The following is a 21,088-nucleotide window of genomic DNA, read 5'->3' on the forward strand; positions in this document are numbered from 1 at the left end:
AGACAGGGCGGCACTCCCCCAGTACTGCCTGGGGTGTGTCAGTCTGAAGCATGTGCTGAAGTCTGTAAAGAGGAACTTGAACCAGGAAATAGCTACCTGAGAGGTAAGAGAGCTCACACTGAGCCACACCTGTCTCCTTTCCTCTTCTGCCGTTGACTAAATCAAATGTCCCTGATTTTTTTCGACAGGATATTAACTCGATCGCCATGTCAGCAGAAGAGGCACAGGCCATGACAAAGGTCAACAGCAGCATCAAGATGCTGTGTGCAGCAGAGGAGATCAAGAAAGATCTGGAACTGACCATGAAGCCCTATGCCAACTGGGAGGAGTTTCTGACACCTGGGCCCATCTCCATCGCGATTTTAGGTGAGCTGATATTCATTTCCGCGGCAGAGGCGTTCCAGGTGAAGCTCAACACGGCTGGGAAAACGTTCCGCTTTTTACGCCACCCGGAATCATTCCATGCCTGCTTGATGCAGCTGAGTGACCAGGGATGGAAAGCTTTCAACAAAGCTCACAAGAATATGGACCAGATCCGGCTCAACACCTTGACGGCTCCGAAGCATCTGGCCAGCGCAGTGCAGGTGCTGAGTCGTGACCCAAAGGTGATCAAAGCCATGCTGCCCAGCCGCCTGAACAGCATCAAAAAGGTGGCGGAGCAGTGCCAGTGCCTGGCGGCTTCTGTCGAGGAGGAATTTGCCTCGCTCATTGAGCTGGTGCAGGAATTGCTCGAATTCTGCGCTAGTTCCCGAACAGAGCACCATGCAGCCCTGGACCAGGTCAAACAGACGCTAGCGGAATCCCAGTTCAGGAAAGAAGCAGCGGCGAAGGAAAAGAAGAGAGTGGATTCTCAGTTCAGTGAGATATCCACCAAGATGGAAGAGGTCCATGCCAATTACCGAAAGGCAGTGAAGATGATCCCCACTGGGAAAAACCTGGTTGGAGTTTACGTCACGCAGTCTTTGCTTGACTTGACAAACCGTCTTGCCACAGAGTTGGTGACAATGGGCCTGACTGAGCCATTGAGCCTAGCCATTGAAATCACTGAGACAGCAGCACATCATATAAAGAAGAATGTGCAAAAATCGAAACCATCAAGTTCCCCAGCTGAAGACGCAGACAATAGCTCAGGGGACCCAACCGGCATCTATTTGAAAGGGATGGAGATGGTGCTGGCCAGCACATTGCTTCAGGACCTTGTTTCTGAGAGTGGAGCCATTGACACCAGCAAGTTGCCCAATGCCAACGCGCAGAACAGCAGCTCTGCTGACTGCAAACTCATGTTTCAGAACAGCTTGAGCAAGATAGAGCAGCAGGAAGATTGCAGCACCAAGAAAACAGCCCTGAAATTGTGTCAGCAGGGGATCACAACATGTGAGCGTCTGGAGGAGGTCGCTAAGTGTGAGAAGCCCGATGAGGCTCAGTTGGAAAGTCTTGGTGCAGCCATCAAAGAGCAGAATGCCAATGTTCTGACGTACCTCGCAGACATCAAAAGATCCACCAATGTTCCAGCCCTCACTCCGCAACCGCCAAATCTAACCAATGCTGCCGACCTGGAGAAGGTGCAAGAAGGTCTGTCGAAATTGGTCCTGGATCAAGCCCGCATGAAGGTGGAACAAACTGAAAAACAATTAAATTACACCAGAGAGGAGTATCAAAGAATGTCTGAAAAAAAGGATAAGGTGACTCAGGACCTTGATGAGATCTTGGTCACCATGATGAAATGTCAGGTGAAGGAGATAGACTATGACACAACTCTCAAGCTGCTTGTGACAGGCCTGGATGCATTGAGCCAAGTCAAGGAGCAGTGGGCCAAGATGAGCAACTTCTTCCAAATGATGTCCAATCTGATTGCGGTCTCTCTCAATGACACCCTAACACAGTTCACGAGCGACAGTGAGGCCTGTGAGGCATTCCCAGGATATTCCGAGGACTCATTTATTAAGGACATGATCTACACAGAAGCCTTTCAGGCTTGCAACATTGCTAACCTGTGCCACATGATCTCAGGAACCTATGTGGAGATCTCTCAGAAGCACCTAAGGGACCAAGTCACCAGTTTGGAGACATACATCAATCTGAGTCCCTCTGACCCGATGTTTAATGTAAAGCGCACCAAACTTCAGGAAGGTTACACAGCCACAAAAGAGGCAGTTAACCAACTGGTTGTGAAGAACAAACAGGAATTTGAGATGCAACTACAACAGAGGATTGATAACATCAACTCCACATTAAAGGACATGCTGCCTCTTACAGAAGGGCAATAGAGCAAGGTATTCAAGAGCAGTCTGAAGGAGGATCCGAAGTTGAACATTAAGATGCTCCTCTAACTGACTGAAGACTGGAGACAGAATGTGCTGCCATGATTTGGAATTAATGCCTTCAATTTTCCCTGATGTACAAAGCCAGCCACAGATTTACCCTGTGTCGAATTCCCTCTCCCGCCAGTCAATCTACATGGATTCAAAGAGTTTTGCACATGGTCAAATGGAGGGGGACTCATGGTAGGAGTTTGCTCCACGTGCATGTACTGTGTTGCCTCCTGCATTTGTCTCCCTGGAGTGTCTGTCCCATGTGCAGAGGAGATTCAAATCCCAACAATCCTCCACAAGGACACTATTCCAGTGGTTCACCTCCTCTTTCTCTTTTGTTTCATGTTAGAAAGTAACAGTTTTACAGGAAGGCTTGCTCTTGTACAGTTTGTTCATGGATTCACAGTCTTGCACAGTGACTGCCAATTGCCTTTTGGAGCAAATCAGCCCCAAGTTCCCCTTTAATTATGCACTATTCCAGCTTGACTGCAAATTGCTGTTCATCCATCATCATTGAGTCAAAGTCATAAAACTCCCTGAAATGAACAACTTAGAAGTTTAGCCACTGTGTTTGGAAAGGAAAAGCATCTGTTAATTTGTGCACAGAAAGCTCAATAATCTATTTTGGTGATGCTGGTTGAGGGAGAGATATTGACCAGGAGAATGGGATGAACTCCAATGCTCTTCAAAATTGGATCCACTGAGAAGCAGACCACAGACTAGCTAATGTGGGATCTACTGTGAGTCAGACCATAGACTATCTAAATGTGGAATCTACTGTGAGTCAGACCACAGACTATCTAACGTGGGATCTACTGTGAGTCAGACCATAGACTATCTAATGTGGGATCTACTATGAGTCAGACCATAGACTCTCTAACGTGGGATCTACTGTGAGTCAGACCTAGACTCTCTAACGTGGGATCTACTGTGAGTCAGACCATTGACTCTCTAATGTGGGATCTACTGGGAGTCAGACCTAGACTCTCTAACGTGGGATCTACTGTGAGTCAGACCATTGACTCTCTAATGTGGGATCTACTGTGAGTCAGACCATAGACCCACTAATGTAGGTGCCACTGTGAGTCAGACCATAAACTCTCTAACGTGGGATCTACTGTGAGTCAGAACATAAACTCTCTAACGTGGGATCTACTGTGAGTCAGAACATAGACTATTTGATGTGGGATTGACTGTGAGATAGACAATAGACTCTTTAATGTGGGATCCACTGTGAGTCGGACTATAGACTCTCTAGCGTGGGGTCTACTGCGAGTCAGATCATAAACTCTGTCACGTGGGATCTACTGTGAGGTAGACAATAGACTCTCTAACGTGGGATCTACTGTGAGCCAGACCATAGATTCTCTAACATGGGATCTACTGTGAGATAGACAATAGACTCTCTAACGTAGGATGTACTGTGAGATAGACAATAGACTCTCTAACGTGGGATGTACTGTGAGATAGACAATAGACTCTCGAACGTGGGATGTACTGTGAGATAGACAATAGACTCTCTAACGTGGGATATACTGTGAGAAAGACAGTAGACTCTCTAATGTGGGATCTACTGTGAGAAAGACAATAGACTCTTGAACGTGGGATGTACTGTGAGCCAGACCATAGATTCTCTAACATGGGATCTACTGTGAGATAGACAATAGACTCTCTAACGTAGGATGTACTGTGAGATAGACAATAGACTCTCTAATGTGGGATGTACTGTGAGAAAGACAATAGACTCTCGAACGTGGGATGTACTGTGAGAAAGACAATAGACTCTCGAACGTGGGATGTACTGTGAGAAAGACAATAGACTCTTGAACGTGGGATGTACGGTGAGAAAGACAATAGACTCTCGAACGTGGGATGTACGGTGAGAAATACAGTAGACTCGCTAATGTGGGATCTACTGTGAGGCAGACCATAGGCTATCTTACATGGAATCCACTATAAGTAGATCATGGGCTCTCTATCATGGGATCCACTGCACAGCAGACCACAAACTAATGTGGGATCCACTGTGAGGCAGGCCATAGACTATCTAACATGGGATCCAGTGTGAGGCAGGATACAGACAATCTAACCTGTTCAGAGGATGCTCCTTCACCATACGAGTTATGCAAATGAGGCTTGGTTCCAATTTACAAATTAATTCAGTTATATTTAATGTATTCTGACCAAAGTATAACAAAAGTTTCAATAAATAATAATGGAAAGACATTGGGATAAAGTGACAACTTATTTTAGAATTTTCAATCTTTGTTTAGTTGTTGTAGACCATTCTCTGGCTAAGCTTGGGGCTGAAGGCGCAGAGTGGGAAAGAGCCTATTGTGGATCACATTCTCCAAGGCTTTCCTTCTTTCTCATTGAGAAGAACGTGGCCTCCACTGGGCTCATTCTCCTGATGGTTTAACCGAGACCAACCCCCCCACCCCCGGGCGGAATTACCGGTCCTGTTGCAGTGAATGAACTTTAGAACATAAGAACTAGGAGCAGGAGTAGGCCATCTGGCCCCTCGAGCCTGCTCCGCCATTCAATGAGATCATGGCTGATCTTTTGTGGACTCAGCTCCACTTTCCGACCTAAACACCATAACCCTTAATCCCTTTATTCTTCAAAAAACTATCTATCTTTATCTTAAAAACATTTAATGAAGGAGCCTCAACTGCTTCACTGGGCAAGGAATTCCATAGATTCACAACCCTTTGGGTGAAGAAGTTCCTCCTCAGCTCAGTCCTAAATCTACTTCCCCTCATTTTGAGGCTATACCCCCTACTTCTGCTTTCACCCGCCAGTGGAAACAACCTGCCCGCATCTATCCTATCTATTCCTTTCATAATCTTATATGTTTCTATAAGATCCCCCTGCATCCTTCTAAATTCCAACGAGTACAGTCCCAGTCTACTCAACCTCTCCTCGTAATCCAACCCCTTCAGCTCTGGGATTAACCTAGTGAATCTCCTCTGCACACCCTCCAGTGCCAGTACATCCTTTCTCAGGTAAGAAACGGAACGCTGCATTTTTATTCTCCAGCTCCTGACATGACAGACTCGTAAAACTCCACTCCATGAATTGGAATCACCGGTTACAAAGCTGATTTCCTATCCCCACGTAGCAGGAAATGTCGCTTCTCTGAGGTGGGAGTGAGAGGATCTAGTACAGTTACCTCCAGCCATGGCAACTGGTGTCATACATGCTCCACATCAAATGCCTCACCATCCTGCACCCATCTGCTCTGGTGCCATGATGAATCCTGCAGCTCACCAGTAATATACAAACCAGACAGCACGGTAGCATAGTGGTTAGCACTGTAGCTTCACTGCGCCAGGGTCACAGGTTCAATTCCCCGCTGGGTCACTGTGCGGAGTCTGCGTGGGTTTCCTCCGGGTGCTCCGGTTTCCTCCCACAGTCCAAAGACGTGCAGGTTAGGTGGATTGGCCATTATAAATTGACCTTAGTGGCCAAAAAGGTTAGGGGAGGTTATTGGGTTAAGGGGATAGGGTGGAAGTGAGGGCTTAAGTGGGTCAGTGCAGACTCGATGGACCGAATGGTCTCCTTCTGCACTCACTATGTTCTACCAGTGACCATTTCCAGTGGTTTTATCACTCGTGCTACCAGAAGACATGCACTTGGGTCACAACCCCACTCCCCACAACCACCACTGCAACCTGCAATCTTGGGATCACACATACAGTAACGTAATGGGTATTTAATGGACTAATAATACGGAGAATGTAAGTTCAAATGCCATCATTGGTTGTTTGGGAATTTTAATTCAGTTTAAAATAAAACTCCGGTTTCAGTAAACGTGACCAGGAAGCTGCTAATTGTATCAACAGCCTTCACCACATAGACTGCAGTGGTGCAAGAAGGGGGCAGCTCGCCAGTGCCTCTTCCAGTACCGTGGACAGGCGCTAATTGCTGCTCTTTCCAGTGATGACCATGGGCAAAATTCTCCGGTATCGGCGCCATGTCCGCCGGCAGAAACGGCGCAAATCAGTCGGGCATCGCGCCGCCCCAAAGGTGCGGAATCCTCCGCATCTTGGGGGGCCGAGCCCTAACCTTGAGGGGCTAGGCCCACGCCGGACTGATTTCCGCCCCGCCAGCTGGCAGAAGTACCCCGCCAGCTGGCACGGAAATGACATTGCCGGCGGGGGGTCGGAGAATCCCGCCCCATATCTCCAAAATGAATAGGTAATTGGCAATGCAGCTAAAAGTATCGGAGGGCCAATAGGTTGGTGCCGCAGGGTGATAGGGCGTACGCCCATGCGTGTGATTGTTTCAGGTGCCGCATTAGGGACAGGTAGAGAAGGCCATCCAGCTGGGGCTTCATTGGCAGGGAGGAAGGACCATGGGATGGAAGACTGTGGAACTTCTCCTCGATGCCCGAGGAGCAGGCCGCCTGAATTGCTCCCCAGCTGAGCAGAATTCCTTGGGAAAAGAGCAGAAAGGAACAAAAGTCAGTCTTGACAATCAGTGCAAAGTCACAATTCCTGCTGGCCTGAGTCCTGCTCCAAAACCACAAGATTCCACAAGCTGGGATCTGTCTTTTAATTTGACAATTAAATCTTGTGGGATAATGAGGGGACTGTTTGTTTCTGTAAGAAATGTTTACTGACACAAACTATTTGGTTCCTTAAAAATTCTCTCTTCTTTTCACTGGTCCTATTTTCAAAGGAAATTGCACAATGGGCAACTAATCCTCGCATAATGTAGTCACTGTTTCAAGTTGTTACTAATTGAAAGTGAGGGTTGTCTCTTATTTCAGATTCTATTTTCTATTCCCATGCACCCATTCACTCTCACTTTGTCAAGAAGGTGGAGGCGCTCATCCCCACAATACCTCACCGACACTGCTTACGAAGAAATGTGTCGCATTAAGGCTCAATTAGCCACCTTTAGATCTTTGTTTGTTTAGGTACCTGAACGTGGATCCCAGCTACAGCTCAAGCCCGCCCCCCTCACCCCGCCTCAAACAACTCCTTCTCTAACAGCACTGTGGGTGTACCCAAACCACAGGAATTGCAGTGGTTCAATAAGACGGCTCACACACCACCTACTCAAGAGCAATTACTCCAGTGGCGTGCAAACCCCATTATCAGTAAAAAAAGATTATCTTTGCATCGTGGAGCCCTGTGTTTGAATAATATTTGAGATATTGTCTCCAGACTCCGCCGGAGGTGAAGGATGAAAAAGTCTCGGTTATTCTCAGCCACTTCATAATACACACACAAATCAGCAACAGAACTCAAACTGCACCTCCCGCCCATTTCCTACGTCAGATGTTCAAATATTTTCTGGAGGCAGCAAATGGAAATGTCAGGCTGGGTGTTGCCTTGCTGAGTTTGGAAGGTATAGAGTGGACATGAGAAAAGCCTTTTTACGCAGAAGGTAGTGGGGAGTCTGGAATTTGCTGCCCGAGTTGGTGGCAGAGACCTTAAACTCTTTGAAAAGGTACCTGGACCTGCACCCTGAGTGCTGTAAACTAATGAGCTGTGGACGGCGCCGGAGGAATTTCCACCCCGCCAGCTGGCGGAAACGGCCTTTGTTGCCCCGCCAGCTGGCGCGGAAATTACATCTCCGGGCGGCGCATGCGCGGGACGTCAGCGGCCGCTGACAGTTTCCCACGCATGCGCAGTGGAGGGAGTCTCTTCCGCCTCCGCCATGGTGGAGACCGTGGCGGAGGCGGAAGGGAAAGAGTGCCCGCACGGCATAGGCCCGCCCGCGGATCTGTGGGCCCCGATCGCGGGCCAGGCCACCGTGGGGGCACCCCCCGGGGTCAGATCGCCCCACGCCCCCCCCCAGGACCCCGGAGCCCGCACACGCCGCCTTGTCCCGCTGTTCAAAAGGTGGTTTAATCCACGCCGGCGGGACAGGCAATTTATCGGCGGGACTTCGGCCCATCCGGGCCGGAGAATCCAGCGGGGGGGCCTGCCAACCGGCGCGGCCCGATTCCCGCCCCCGCCGAATATCCGGTGCCGGAGACCTCAGCAACCGGCGGGGGCGGGATTCACGCCAGCCCCCGGCAATTCTCCGACCCAGCAGGGGGTCGGAGAATGACGCCCCTTGTTTCTTTAATCAATATTGCTGATCCCCCTCCTTTTTATCTCCCTTTCTCTGTCTCGTCTGAAATCCCTGTAAGCAGTAAATGTTGAGCAGCTGTTCCGAAGCCATGCCTCGGTAATAGTGATAGTATATTACTCCCACGTGTCAATCTGCTCTGTCTCAACCACCTTATTCTCTACATTTCTTGCGTTAATGCATTGATAATTCAACACTGCCAAACTTCCTTTTTGACTAAAGATAAGTTCCATTTCCCACAAGTGACAGTCCTCAATGCAATTATTTTAAGTTTCTAAAATTAGATATTTGTACAATAAATGCCACCATTTATTGCCTGTGCGAAGCTCAGTTCCTCACCAGCCCACAAACATAATAATAATAATCTTTATTATTGTCACAAATAGGCTTACATTAACACTGCAATGAAGTTACTGTGAAAATCCCCCAGTCGCCACATTCCGGCGCCTGTTCGGGTACACAGAGGGAGAATTCAGAATGTCCAAATTACCTAACAGCACGGGCTGGATTCTCCAACAAAAGAGAAAATGCTGGAAAATCTCAGCAAGTCTGGCAACATCTGTAGGGAGAGAAAATAACTGACGTTTCGAGTCCAATGACTCTTTGTCAAAGCCCGGCTGGATTCTCCACTCCCCGACACCGAAATCACGTTCGGCGAAGGGGCGGTGAATCCGTTTTGGCGCCTGTCATGTGAGAGTACCTTTAAGAAATGGGTGTGTATATAAATATCTGTAGTGCGAGTACCTTTAAGAAATGGGTGTTGGGCTCGTTTAGCACAGGGCTAAGTCGCTGGCTTTTAAAGCAGACCAAGGCAAACCAGCAGCACGGTTCAATTCCCGCACCAGCCTCCCCGAACAGGCGCCGGAATGTGGCGACTAGGGGCTTTTCACAGTAACTTCATTTGAAGCCTACTTGTGACAATAAGCGATTTTCATTTCATGTAATTTCATTTCATTTATTACTGCAGAGATGTCGGAGAGTGTGTGGAGCTGGGCTGTCTGTCAGCTTTTTACTTTCGTTTTAGGCTGTTTGCTGCAGGGTGTGTTTTAGTTTCATTTTCAGAGCTGGATAGCTGCAGTCACAGCCAGAAGGGGTATTAGTCGAGGTCCTCGGGGGGGGGGGGGAGATCTGGCCGCGGAGGGTGCCCCCATGGTGGGCTGGCCCGCAATCTGAGCCCACCGATCCGCAGGCGGCCTGTGCCATGGGGGCACTCTTTCCCTCCGCGCCGGCTGGTGTACCGGTCCGCGACGGCGGGCACGGAGAAGAAAACCACCCCCTGCGCATGCGCGGGGATGACGCCAGCACACGCTGATGCTCCCGCACTTGCGCCAATGGGCGCCAGCCGGCAGTGGCCCTTCGGCGCAGGTTGCCGTGGCGTCAAGCCCCTTCTGCGCTGGCCGTCACGGCGCAAACCACTCCGCCGCTGGCCTAGCCTCTGAAGGTGCGGAGGATTCCACACCTTCGGGGCGGCCCGACGCCGGAGTGGTTCACGCCACTCCTTCGCGGCGGAGTTGCCCGCCCCACCGGTTTCCGAAGAATTCCGCCCTATATGTTTTAAAAAGGTTAACTTGAGTTTATATAATAAACATTGTTTTGCTTTAAAAAATACTTTTCCATTTCTGCTGTACCACACCTGCAGAGTGGGCCGTGTGCTCCCCATACCACAATCTATTAAAAGTTGTGGGTCAGGTGATCGCCATGATGCACTTTGAGGGTCTCTAAACCCTGACCCATAACAGGGCCAAAATTGGAAGATGCGCCGGTTTTTGAATTCCCAGATCCCTAAACAGCGGCATACTCTAGGAGTCCGCTGCGCTGATTATTCACGGCCTCATGCTATTGCCTGAGGCCCACTCCACGATGCTCCGTCCCCGACCGGCCGAGTTCCCGACGGCGTGGGACTCTCATGGTCTCAGCCGTGCGGGAACCTCACGTGGTGGCTGCGGACTCAGTCCGGGGCCGCCACAGTCGGGCGAGGGCCGATCCGCGGGCAAGGGCGCTTCATTCGAGGCTGGGGGGACTGTGGGCAGGTGGTCCAGGGCATGCGAGCGGTCGGATGGGGGCATTACTTTAGCGGTCCGGGTCCATGGGCTGAGTCCATTATGGATCACGGCGCAGCCACTACAGGCCGCCGCCATGCGCATTCGCGGCCTCGGAACCAGAAGTACTGAGGGCCACATTGGCAGCTAGATCTGCGAGCTCTCCGCTGCCTCCCTGCTAGCACCCAGCAAAACGGAGAATCAGTGGCCGTTTTGCGCCAGTTTTCCTGGCGTAAAAGACCATCGTTTTAACGCTGAATGGAGACTTATCCTCCAAAAAGGAGAATCGAGCCCCATGTCTTTCAGGACTTATGGGAGTAAACTGGAGCACCCAGAAGGGACCCACGCAGACACGGGGACAACGTGCAGACTCCGCACAGACTGTGACCCAAGACGGGATTCGAACCTGTGACCCTCGCGCTGTGAAGCAACAATGCTAACCACTATGCTACCAAATATCTTGGGCAGGATTCTCTGTTGTGCCGGCAACACACCCATGCACATGGGTTTCCTGGTGGCATGGAGTGGCCACAATTGGAAATCCCATTGGCAGGTGGCGGGAACGGAGAATCCCACTGCCGGCAAGAGCGGCCGCCTAGGAAAACACGGCTGGCGGACTGGAGAATCCTGCCCCTGGCTCCCAGTCTACACCCCCATAGAATCGTAGAATCCCTATAGTGCAGGAGGTCATTCAGCCCATCGAGTCTGCATCAGCCCTTCAAACGAGCACCCTACCTAGGTCCCCACCCTATCCCTTTAACCCCATCTAACCTTTTGGATACTAAGGGGAAATTTAACATGGCCAATTCACTTTCTTTGTTTCCCCCTTCATGACTGTCTCACTTCCCTCACAACCCATTCTTCGTCCAACAGGGAGGACCAGCTCCTTTTAGTCTGGGGCATCTCTTCATTGGCCTGCTGAAGAGAGCGGCAACGATTGGGCGGTTCTCATGTGACATCAGAGCAGTTGCTAATGCGTGACTCCCAGGACGCAACCAGTTAATCTTTTCCGTGTACATCATTTACTTCGTTTTAAACAAGGCTTTTAATAAGATTAAATCTCCTGAAATGAATAGCAAATCGTCTAATTGAATTGAAAACTGTTGGGGCAGCAGAAAAAAAATCTAATTTGCTGATAAGCAGAAAAAAGCCCATCAGGCAAGTCACCTCCTTTTTACATTATTGATGGACAATATGCAGTAGTCAGCACAGCACGACTTCCTGCTTTGAGCTATAAAACAAATTATCACACACTGAAGCAAAAAGCTGAAGCTTAACCTATCCAAATCATTGGCTCAGCCATGGTGAGAATATTGGATTTGGAATTATTTCAGGAGGTAGGTACAGAAGATTTTCACAGCGATTATACCAGGGACAGGGCATTGGAGGAGAAAAGAGGATTTTAGTCAATACTTATGCAGGGTTTAGTGCAGTAAGTAAGGACGGTCTCCCTACACTGGTTCAGGAGTGAGTAAACTTCATAAATGACAGGAGAGGAGAAGGATTAACTTTGTAAGACTCCTTAAACAGCCCCACCAGTAACAGGTACAATTGGATATAGGGGCACAATATCTGTTCGGGGAGGCTGGTAGGGGAACAGGTGCCGGAATGTGGCGACTAGGGGCTTTTCACAGTAACTTCATTTGAAGCCTACTTGTGACAATAAGCGATTTTCATTTCATTTCATATCTGGCCTATTCTCTATTTTTCTCTGCTTCCCCCTCACCAGTACGCGGACCTGTTTAGGATGAGGGACACACACAACTACTCTTATTAATGCAAGCCCAGCATGACTGAAGCAGTAATAGAGGTGAGTGGGTTTATTGTCTATCAACACATAGACTCCCGGTGATAGGAAACAATATTCCAGCAATCATCAAAAGTTTTGTGGGAATGAATAAAAAAAAGGAGTGGAAGTTATAGAATTAAGCGCAGACACAGGTAAACAATTTCTGTGAGGGACAAGAGGATTTCTGTGTTGCTGTGATCATTGAGATGGCATCTGAGGTAAGCGACAGGGTTGGGTAGACTGTAAGATTAGACAGATATCCTGGAGTATTTGACAGAGGAGTTATTTCCCAAAAGTTTGTCTTCTTGTCGTAGTCATTGTGGTTGATCACATTTTCCAGGGATTAACGTATGAATGGCTTTGACCACTGTTTATATGGACTGTGCCCTACGTCTTATTTTAACTCAGAATGTAAACGTTTCCCTTCTCTCACTATCCTGGCTTCTATATAAACATTAATTTTTTACATTTTCTTCATGGGTGGTTCTCACAGGAAGAGGGAAAAGTCAACAGGATGGATAATGTTTCGCATTTTCACTGCTATCGTGATTGGCCCCAGAGCCTAATCTCACTCACATCAAACTATCTGCAGGTAGCAATGAGTTAGAACCATAGAATACCTTCAGTGCAGAAGAAGGCCATTCAGCCCATCGAATCTGCACCCTGAAAGAGCACCCTCCCCAGTGCATGTCCGATCCCCGTAACCCCACTTAACCTTTGGACAGTAAGGGGCAATTTAGCATGGCCAATTCAACTAACCTACACATCTTTAGACTGTAGGAGGTAACCGGAGCACCCGGACGAAACCCACGCAGACACGGGGAGAATGTGCAGACAACACGAGACGGTCACCTGAGGCCGGAATTGAACCCGGGTCCCGGGAGCTGTGATGCATCACTGTGCCACCATGCCGTCAGTTATTAGGTTAAAACTGAGCAGCCATGACTCAACGGGTAGCACTCTCACCTCTCCAGGTGGGTGTGTGCCCCACTTACATTTATTAGCCGATGCCTAGCAGAAAAGAGGCGAGAGGTGTATAAAATACTCATTAGGCCACAGCTGGAGTATTGTGTGCAGATCTGGTGGCCACACTTTAGGGAGGACGTGATTGCACTAGAAAAGATGCAGAGGAGATTAATCAGGTTGTTGCTTGGGTTGGACCATTTCTGCTTTCAAGAGAAATTGGTTATGCTGCAATTGTTTTCCTTCGAGCAGAGCAGGCTGAGGGAGGACCTGATTGAGGTGTATGAAATAAATGAAGAACATAGATGTGGTAGATAGGAAGACACTTTTCCCCTTAGATGGGTCAATAACCAGGGGACATAGATTTAAGGTAAGGGGCAGAAGATTTCGAGGAGATGTGAGGAAAAACCTTCACCCAGAGGGTGGTGGGAATCTGGAACTCGCTGCCTGAAAGGGGGGTGGAGGCAGGAACCCTCACAACATTTAAGGAACATTTAGATGACCACTTGAAAAGCCATAACATACAAGGCTATGGATCAAGTGCTGGAAGAAGGGATTAGAATAGCGAGGTGCTTGATAGCTGGCGCAGACACAATGGGCTGGTAAAATTTGACTCTATGAGATTATCTGGTCATCCTCGTGTTTGTGGGAGCTTGCTGTGTCAAATTGGTTGTTTTATTTCCTACTTTCCTTATATTTCTAAAGTGACTACAACTCAAAGTATAACATTGGCTGTGAAGAGCTTTGGAACATCCTAAAATCAATCAAGATGCTTTATAAATACAAAATCAGATATAAATGGAATTTGAATCCTTTGATGTTCACCTTGAAGTTTAGGAACTCGGATTTCTGGATGTAAAAAGTGAAGGCCCATTTCATTCTCCTCCCACCCTGGTTGTCAAATGGTACAATACAATGTAACTTATTGGCTAATCATAGAAATCAATTTCTACAACAGACTTAAATTTGAAATGAGGAAAACCCCCATTGGTGGAGGGCTTTTGGAATCATAGGTCCAAACCTTCCTGTGCCTTCCAAACTACACTCAGCACACATAATAATAATAATAATATACTAACCTTTAATTGTCACAAGTACGAAGTGACTGTGAAAAGCCCCTAGTCGCCACATTCCGGCGCCTGTTCAGGTAAGCTGGTACGGGAATTGAACCCGCGCTGCTGGGCTTGTTCTGCATCACAAACCAGCAAACAGCTAAATAATTTCTCATCGTAGACTATGGGCCGGATTCTCCGCGATCGGCGCGACGACTCGACGCCGCCGTCAAAAACCGTGCGAACCACTCCGGCATCGGGCCGACCGGAACGTCAAAACTCCTCTGGCCCGGAAAGGGCTAGTAGCGGCGTGACGCTATTCGCGCCGGTGTCACCCGTTGCCGATGCGCGCACCGTCAATGACGCTGTGCGGCATCGCACCACAAAAGACACCCCCGCCGGAGACCAGGCAAAATTGCCGCCCGCCGCGCAGCTCCAAGGTTCCAAGAGCGGGACATCGAGGCGCTCCTGGACGCAGTGCAACAGAGGAGGGAGGCCCTGTATCCCGGGCACGGACGCAGGGTCGCTCCACGCCTCAGCCGGCGTCTGGGGAGGGAGGTGGCAGAAGCCGTCAGTGCTGTGGCCGTAACAGCCAGGACAGGCACCCAGTGCCACAAGGTCAATGACCTAGTCAGGGCAGCCAGGGCAAGTACCACCCACCCCCCCCCCACACCCGAAGTGCGGGACATCCGTACCTGTAACCGACAGGGCTGCACCCACCCATGCAGGCTGCATTGGCAGGATGGGGTGTGAACCTCTGCCAACATACACACAACCGCTGGTCCGCATGTATAATTCTGCCAAACACTGTTGCCCTTCATCCCCCCACCCCCCGCCCCCCCGCCCTGCAGGAGAAGCGCGCACATAACAACCGGAAGCGTGAGAGGACCAGAGGGGGTCCACTTGGAATGCGCCCCCTCACCGTTCACAAAGAGATGGCCCTGGACCTGGCAGGCAGACCCGAGGACCGGGAGGTTGCGGATGCAGAGGTCGGGGGCGCACCACCATTGAGACCCCCAACTGCCTGCCCCCCTTTCCGGCACTCACACTCGCCGGCACTCACACTTACCCCCCTCCCCGGCACTCACCCTCAACCCCCTCCCTACCACTCACCCTCACCCCCCCTCCCCAGCACGCACCCTCACCCCCCCTCCCCGGCACTCACCCTCAACCCCCCTCCCCGGCACTCACACTTACCACCCCCCCCCCTCCCCGGCACTTACCCTCCCCGGCACTCACACTCATCCCCCCTCCCGGCACTCACACTTACCCCCCTCCCCGGCACTCACCCTCAACCCCCTCCCTACCACTCACCCTCACCCCCCCCCCTCCCCAGCACGCACCCTCACCCCCACTCCCCGGCACTCACACTCTTCCCCCCCCCCCATCCCTGGCACGCACCCTCAACCCCCCTCCCCGGCACTCACCCTCAACACCCCTCCCCGGCACTCACACTTACCCCCCACCCCCTCCCCGGCACTTACCCTCCCCGGCACTCACACTCATCCCCCCTCCCCGGTACTCGCCCCCTCGTGGCACTCTCCCTCCCCCACCCCCTGGCATGCACACCCACATCCCCCCCTCCCCGGCACCCCCCTCCCCGGCACTCACCCCCCCCCCCCCCCCCCCCCCCCCCCCCAGGGCCCACCCCATGCCGAGCCCTACCTCCGCGCTGGCCAGCGTCAACCAGCATGACTGGTTGACGCTGTTAAATATGTGGTTTGATTCGGCCCATCCGGCTAGGAGAATCGGAGCAGCCCCGGGGCCCGTAGCGTCGCGCCATGTTGCATCGGGGCCGGCGCGGAGAAGGAAGATAGCGGCATGCACGAGTTGACGCCGGCCGTAGCGCGCATGCGCAGACCCGCGGCCCCCGTTTGACGCCAGTATCGGCAGCTGGAGCGGCGTGACTCCAGTGTCGTGCTGGCCCCCTGTAGGGCTCAGGATCGCTGATGACGCCGTCGTAAAACTCTCCGGTTTTTACGGCGGAGTCAACACTCTGCCATCAGGAGGGAGAATCCCGTCCGTCATTTTTATAAACTGAATCTATCTGATTTGTGAATGGGTCAATATTGTCCTTTATCATCTCTCTCCTCTGGGAACCATTTCCAGGGATTGATTACTCACTGAACAAAATAATGGACGGGGTTCTTCGGTCCCCCAGCCGCGTGTTTCGAGGTGGCGTGCCATCCGCTGGCGGCGGGATTATATCATTCCCCGCTTGTCAATGGGATTTCCCATTGTAACCATCCCATGCCGCTGGTAAACCCGTGGGCAGGGATGCACTGCCAGTAGGAAAGGTGAATCGCAATGTCCAGAGAATTCCGGCCATTGTCTACGTGGGTTAGTTTTTAATTTCCCGGTCCCCTTTAAACTCAGGTTGCAATCTCTGGATCGATTGTTCAGGATGAAACCCACTTTATCATGATCAATATTATCCAGTCCTTTGCTGATTGAAGTCAGCAATCCTTTTGTAACTCAATCCAATCATATTGTGGCATTTCTTTTGTTTGTACCGACTTACGCTTCCTGTGTTATAATCCAATTGTTTACTGAGAGAAACTAAAAATGCTATTTCCTGTGAATGGTGACCTGTTTTTTTTGTGGTTTAATCTTTTAGGGGCCTTGAGTGATGGCTAATCAGGAATGAGAACCGAACTCTGGGGAGCAGCCAGGAACGGCCCCATACAATAAATGTTGTCTGTGCTATCAACGCCCATATTCAAAGAAAGAATTTTGATTCAGAGGAAAACTGTGCTTCTGCAGATTAAATGGATGGTGAATGTACATGGCCAGTGAGAGGTAGAGTGTTTGATGGGCTGAATGGCTCTTGCTGATCCACCTCCTTGTGTTGAAGGACTTTATTTTACTGGGATCTCCCTTGCATGAACCCATCCAGGGCTTGAAATTCCACAAAGCCCCTCCCAGCCTCTCCCAAAATTCTGAGAGGACACCAGTCAAATCCACGGGGAACATTGGAACGGTAGGAGGCTATTTAGTCCCTGGAGTCTATTCGACTATTAAATAAGATTCTGATTGATCTGCATCTTAATCTGGAACCTTTAATATTCCAATTTATCAAAAGTTTATCACTCTCAGTTTTGAGAATTTCAAACTTCCCTCCTTCCTTCTTGCCCCGGCCCTCAAATGCTATGGGGTATGGGTGAGATTTCCATTTCGCTTTGTGTGAAGAATGGCTTTGTGACATATCATCCCTGACATCCTCGGTTCTGAGCTCTGGAAATCCCTTCATAAACCTTCTCACCCCGAAGACGTTCCTGAAAACCGACCTATTATTTCCCGTGTATTTCAGTGTCATTTGTTGTTTGAGAATGTTCCTGTGAAGTGCCTTGGGGTACTTTACGGCATTAAAGGTGTTATATAAATACAAGGTCTGGTGGTATGTATTAGGGGTAATGTGGTACCTGTGAAGCCGAGAGGCTATTGGCTGACAGGTCCCGGGTCCTGGTTGGATCTGCCGCCTGCTGGCTCCACCCTTCAGAGCTTGAGTTCTCCCAGCAGCTGCATTCTGTAACTGAGCTGCTGGGGAACAAGTCTTGCTTAATAAAGCCTCGATAGACTTCATCACTTCTCGACTTGTGTAAGTCATTGTGCGCTACAATTTATTAAGCGAGCTTAAAAGACTATGGAGCTCCGGATCGCCCCGGAGTGCCTGCGGATCAGCCCCCATGCAGCAAACTCGGCGGCTGTGTTCAAACACTGGCTAGCATGCTTCGAAGGCTACCTTCGAACGGCCCCCGGCCGGACCACGGAAGAGCAGAAAATGCAGGTCCTGCATTCCAGGGTGAGCCCGGAGATCTACACGCTTATCGAAGACGCGGAGGATTTCCCGACGGCGCTCGCGTTGCTGAAAGGTGTCTACATTTGGCCCGTAAACCAGGTCTACGCACGCCACCAACGAGACGGCAAATTCCTGGATATTTCGCTTGACGAATTCTACAGCGCGCTGCTGATTTTGGGACAAAACTGCAACTGCCCATCGGTGAGCGCGATCGAGCACACGGACCTGCTAATCCGAGACGCATTCGTGGCAGGTATGACTTCTCCCCAAATTCGTCAGAGACTTTTAGAAAGAGAGTCGCTAGGACTCTCAGAGGCATGGGCCCTTGCAGCCTCCCTTGATGTGGCCTCTCAAAACGCCCGCGCCTATGGCCCCGACCGCGTGGCAGCCCCTTGGGCTCCGTGGACCCCCGTTGCGACCGACTCCCCGGCACCCCCCACACCCCCGCAAGCTTGCGTGTCTAGAGCATCAGATCATCCCGGTGGGGCCCGCTGCTACTTTTGCGGGCAGGCGAAACACCCCCGGCAGCGCTGCCCGGCCCACGCAGCTATTTGTAAAAGCTGCGGCAAAAAGGGCCATTACGCGGCAGTGTCCCGGTCCCGGGGGGTCACCGCAATCCCCGGGGAAGAACGAGGACAGCAGATTCCAAACCCCCCCAACCCCCCCTCAACGATCCATGCGCGACCCGCGGGCGCCGCCATTTTAGGTCCCGGACACCACGAGGGGAGGATGGGCGCCGCCATGTTGTGACCCCCGGCCACGTGCGATTCATGGGGGCTGCCATTTTGTCCACCCCTGACCGCGTGCGATCCATGGACACCGCCATCTTGGCTGACAACAAAGGACCCCAGCATAGACGGCTCCACGGGGTCCGAAGAAAACGCCGCGACGCTACTACCACGACTGGCTTCGGTGACTCTGGATCAATCGCGGCCCTGGACGCTCCAAACGACGACTCGGATACGAGACGCCATGCTTGATCGACTCCGGGAGCACGGAAAGTTTTACTCACCTAGATACGGAAGTCCTCCTCCGGAACGTCGCTGCCGACCTGGCTGGCAGCCCCAGGACCTATCTTGCTCCGGAAACATGTGCGGGCGCACAAATCGGACCCGTTGGTCGAGAGGGTTCACCTTCTCCATGCAAACCCTCGGTACGCCTACGTGGCGTACCCCGACGGCCGACAGGACACGGTCTCCCTGCGGGACCTGGCGCCCGCCGACAACGCACACACACCCCCAAAACCGATCACCCCCTCCCTGCCACCGGCGCACCCCACGACCGCCCCCTTCCCGGGTGGATCGGTCCTCCTCCCGTGCCCGCCCAGGAGTAAAGAAACAGGAACGAACAGCGCAACGCTCCCAGAGACGACAGTGCCCGAGCCAGCACCTGCACCACCACCGGGGCTGAGGCGATCAACGAGGATGACCAGGCCACCCGCTCGACTCGTGGAATCCGCGTGACACCAAGAAAACAAGAATTCTGTTGTAAATAATTTTGTTGTAAATAATTCTGACACAAACTTGTACATAGCTAAATGTTGGGCTAAAAATGCATAGCCATGGTTCGAAATTTTTTTCCAGGACCAGCCTTGTAAACCCCTACCACCATGCGAACCACCACCCCGCCGGGTTCTTTTTTAACAAGGGGTGAATGTGGTGGTATGTATTAGGGGTAATATGGTACCTGTGAAGCCGAGAGGCTGTTGGCTGACAGGTCCCAGGTCCTGGTTGGATCTGCCGACTTCTGGCTCCGCCCTGAAGGCGGAGTATAAGAGCTCGAGTTCTCCCAGCAGCCGCATTCTGTAACTGAGCTGCTGGGGAACAAGTCTTGCTTAATAAAGCCTCGATAGACTTCATCACTTCTCGACTTGTGTAAGTCATTGTGCGCTACACAAGGGGCGTGAATCCCCCCCCCCTGCCGGTTGGCGAAGTCTCCGGCACCGGATATTCGGCGGGGGGCGGGAATCGCGCCACGCCGGTTGGCGGCCCCCCCCCCCGAATCTCCAGCCCGGATGGGCCGAAGTCCCGCCGCCAAAATGCCTGTCCCGCCGGCGTAAATTAAACCACCTACCTTACCGGCGGGACAAGGCGGCGCGGGCGGGCCCCGGGGGGTGCCCCCACGGTGGTCTGGCCCGCGATCGGGGCCCACCGATCCGCGGGCGGGCCTGTTCCATGGGGGCACTCTTTCCCTTCCGCCTCCGCCACGGTCTCCACCATGGCGGAGGCAGAAGAGACTCCCTCCACTGCGCATGCACGGGAATGCCGTCAGCAGCCGCTGACGCTCCCGCGCATGCGCCGCCCGGAGATGTCATTTCCGCGCCAGCTGGTGGGGCACCAAAGGCCTTTTCCGCCAGCTGGCGGGGCGGAAATTCGGCCGGCGCCGACCTAGCCCCTCAATGTTGGGGCTCGGCCCCCAAAGATGCGGAGCACTCCGCACCTTTGGGGCGGCGCGATGCCCGTCTGATTTGCGCCGTTTTGGGTGCCAGTCGGCGGACATCGCGCCGTTTCCGGAGAATTTCGCCCAAGGTATTGTTGCTAGCCTGGAAATCGAGTCAATAGAATCGAGTGAAGAGAAATATTTTATAGAGCAGGAACAAATGACTGTGCAGAGAGAATTCGGATTGATTAGAGTTCCCTATGTCCTTTTCTTGTCCTGCATACTTTTGAAAATATACCTACCCAGAGTGAGTTTGGGATGTGTTTTAATTCAAACTATGATATCACACTGTCGAATGCAAGAGGCAAACACATTTGAAAAGGTATGTTTATATTTCAGCAGCTTCAATCCTAATGCAGTTAATTCGCCCTGGGGTATAAATCCACAGTGAGGAAATGCCCTGTGGATTACATCAACCTCTCAGATCTTTGCATGATGAAATGGAGGCCTATAAAGGGAACTATTAGCAAACCCCACAACTGGATGGAAAACAGGAAACTAAAATCTAAACACCTGAGGTGTACATTTCCATGAACTTGATGGGCATACTGGCCCTGATCTGTGCTGTAAAATTCTACATCCCTGTTCCTTTAAGGCGTAGTCCCTGA

The 21,088-nt window shown here is 51.3% G+C and overlaps 1 protein-coding gene across 3 annotated transcripts in view; it reads left to right on the forward strand.

Annotated features, from left to right (window-relative positions):
• LOC140428195 (uncharacterized) overlaps positions 1-19,899 on the forward strand; it is a 44,771-nt gene extending 24,872 nt beyond the window's left edge. For 2 of the 3 annotated variants that reach the window (XM_072514380.1, XM_072514390.1), the window contains exon 2: positions 189-4,538. In XM_072514380.1, coding sequence (XP_072370481.1) covers positions 189-2,267 — 2,079 coding nt within the window. In that variant the 3' untranslated portion in view covers positions 2,268-4,538. Of the gene's footprint in view, positions 1-188; positions 4,539-16,859 lie in introns of those variants that run through there. The other variant, XR_011948732.1, reaches the window with a different exon arrangement.
• Positions 19,900-21,088: the final 1,189 nt, after the last annotated feature.

The sequence above is a fragment of the Scyliorhinus torazame genome, chromosome 1, assembly GCF_047496885.1.
Source record: "Scyliorhinus torazame isolate Kashiwa2021f chromosome 1, sScyTor2.1, whole genome shotgun sequence".
NCBI lineage: Eukaryota > Metazoa > Chordata > Chondrichthyes > Carcharhiniformes > Scyliorhinidae > Scyliorhinus > Scyliorhinus torazame.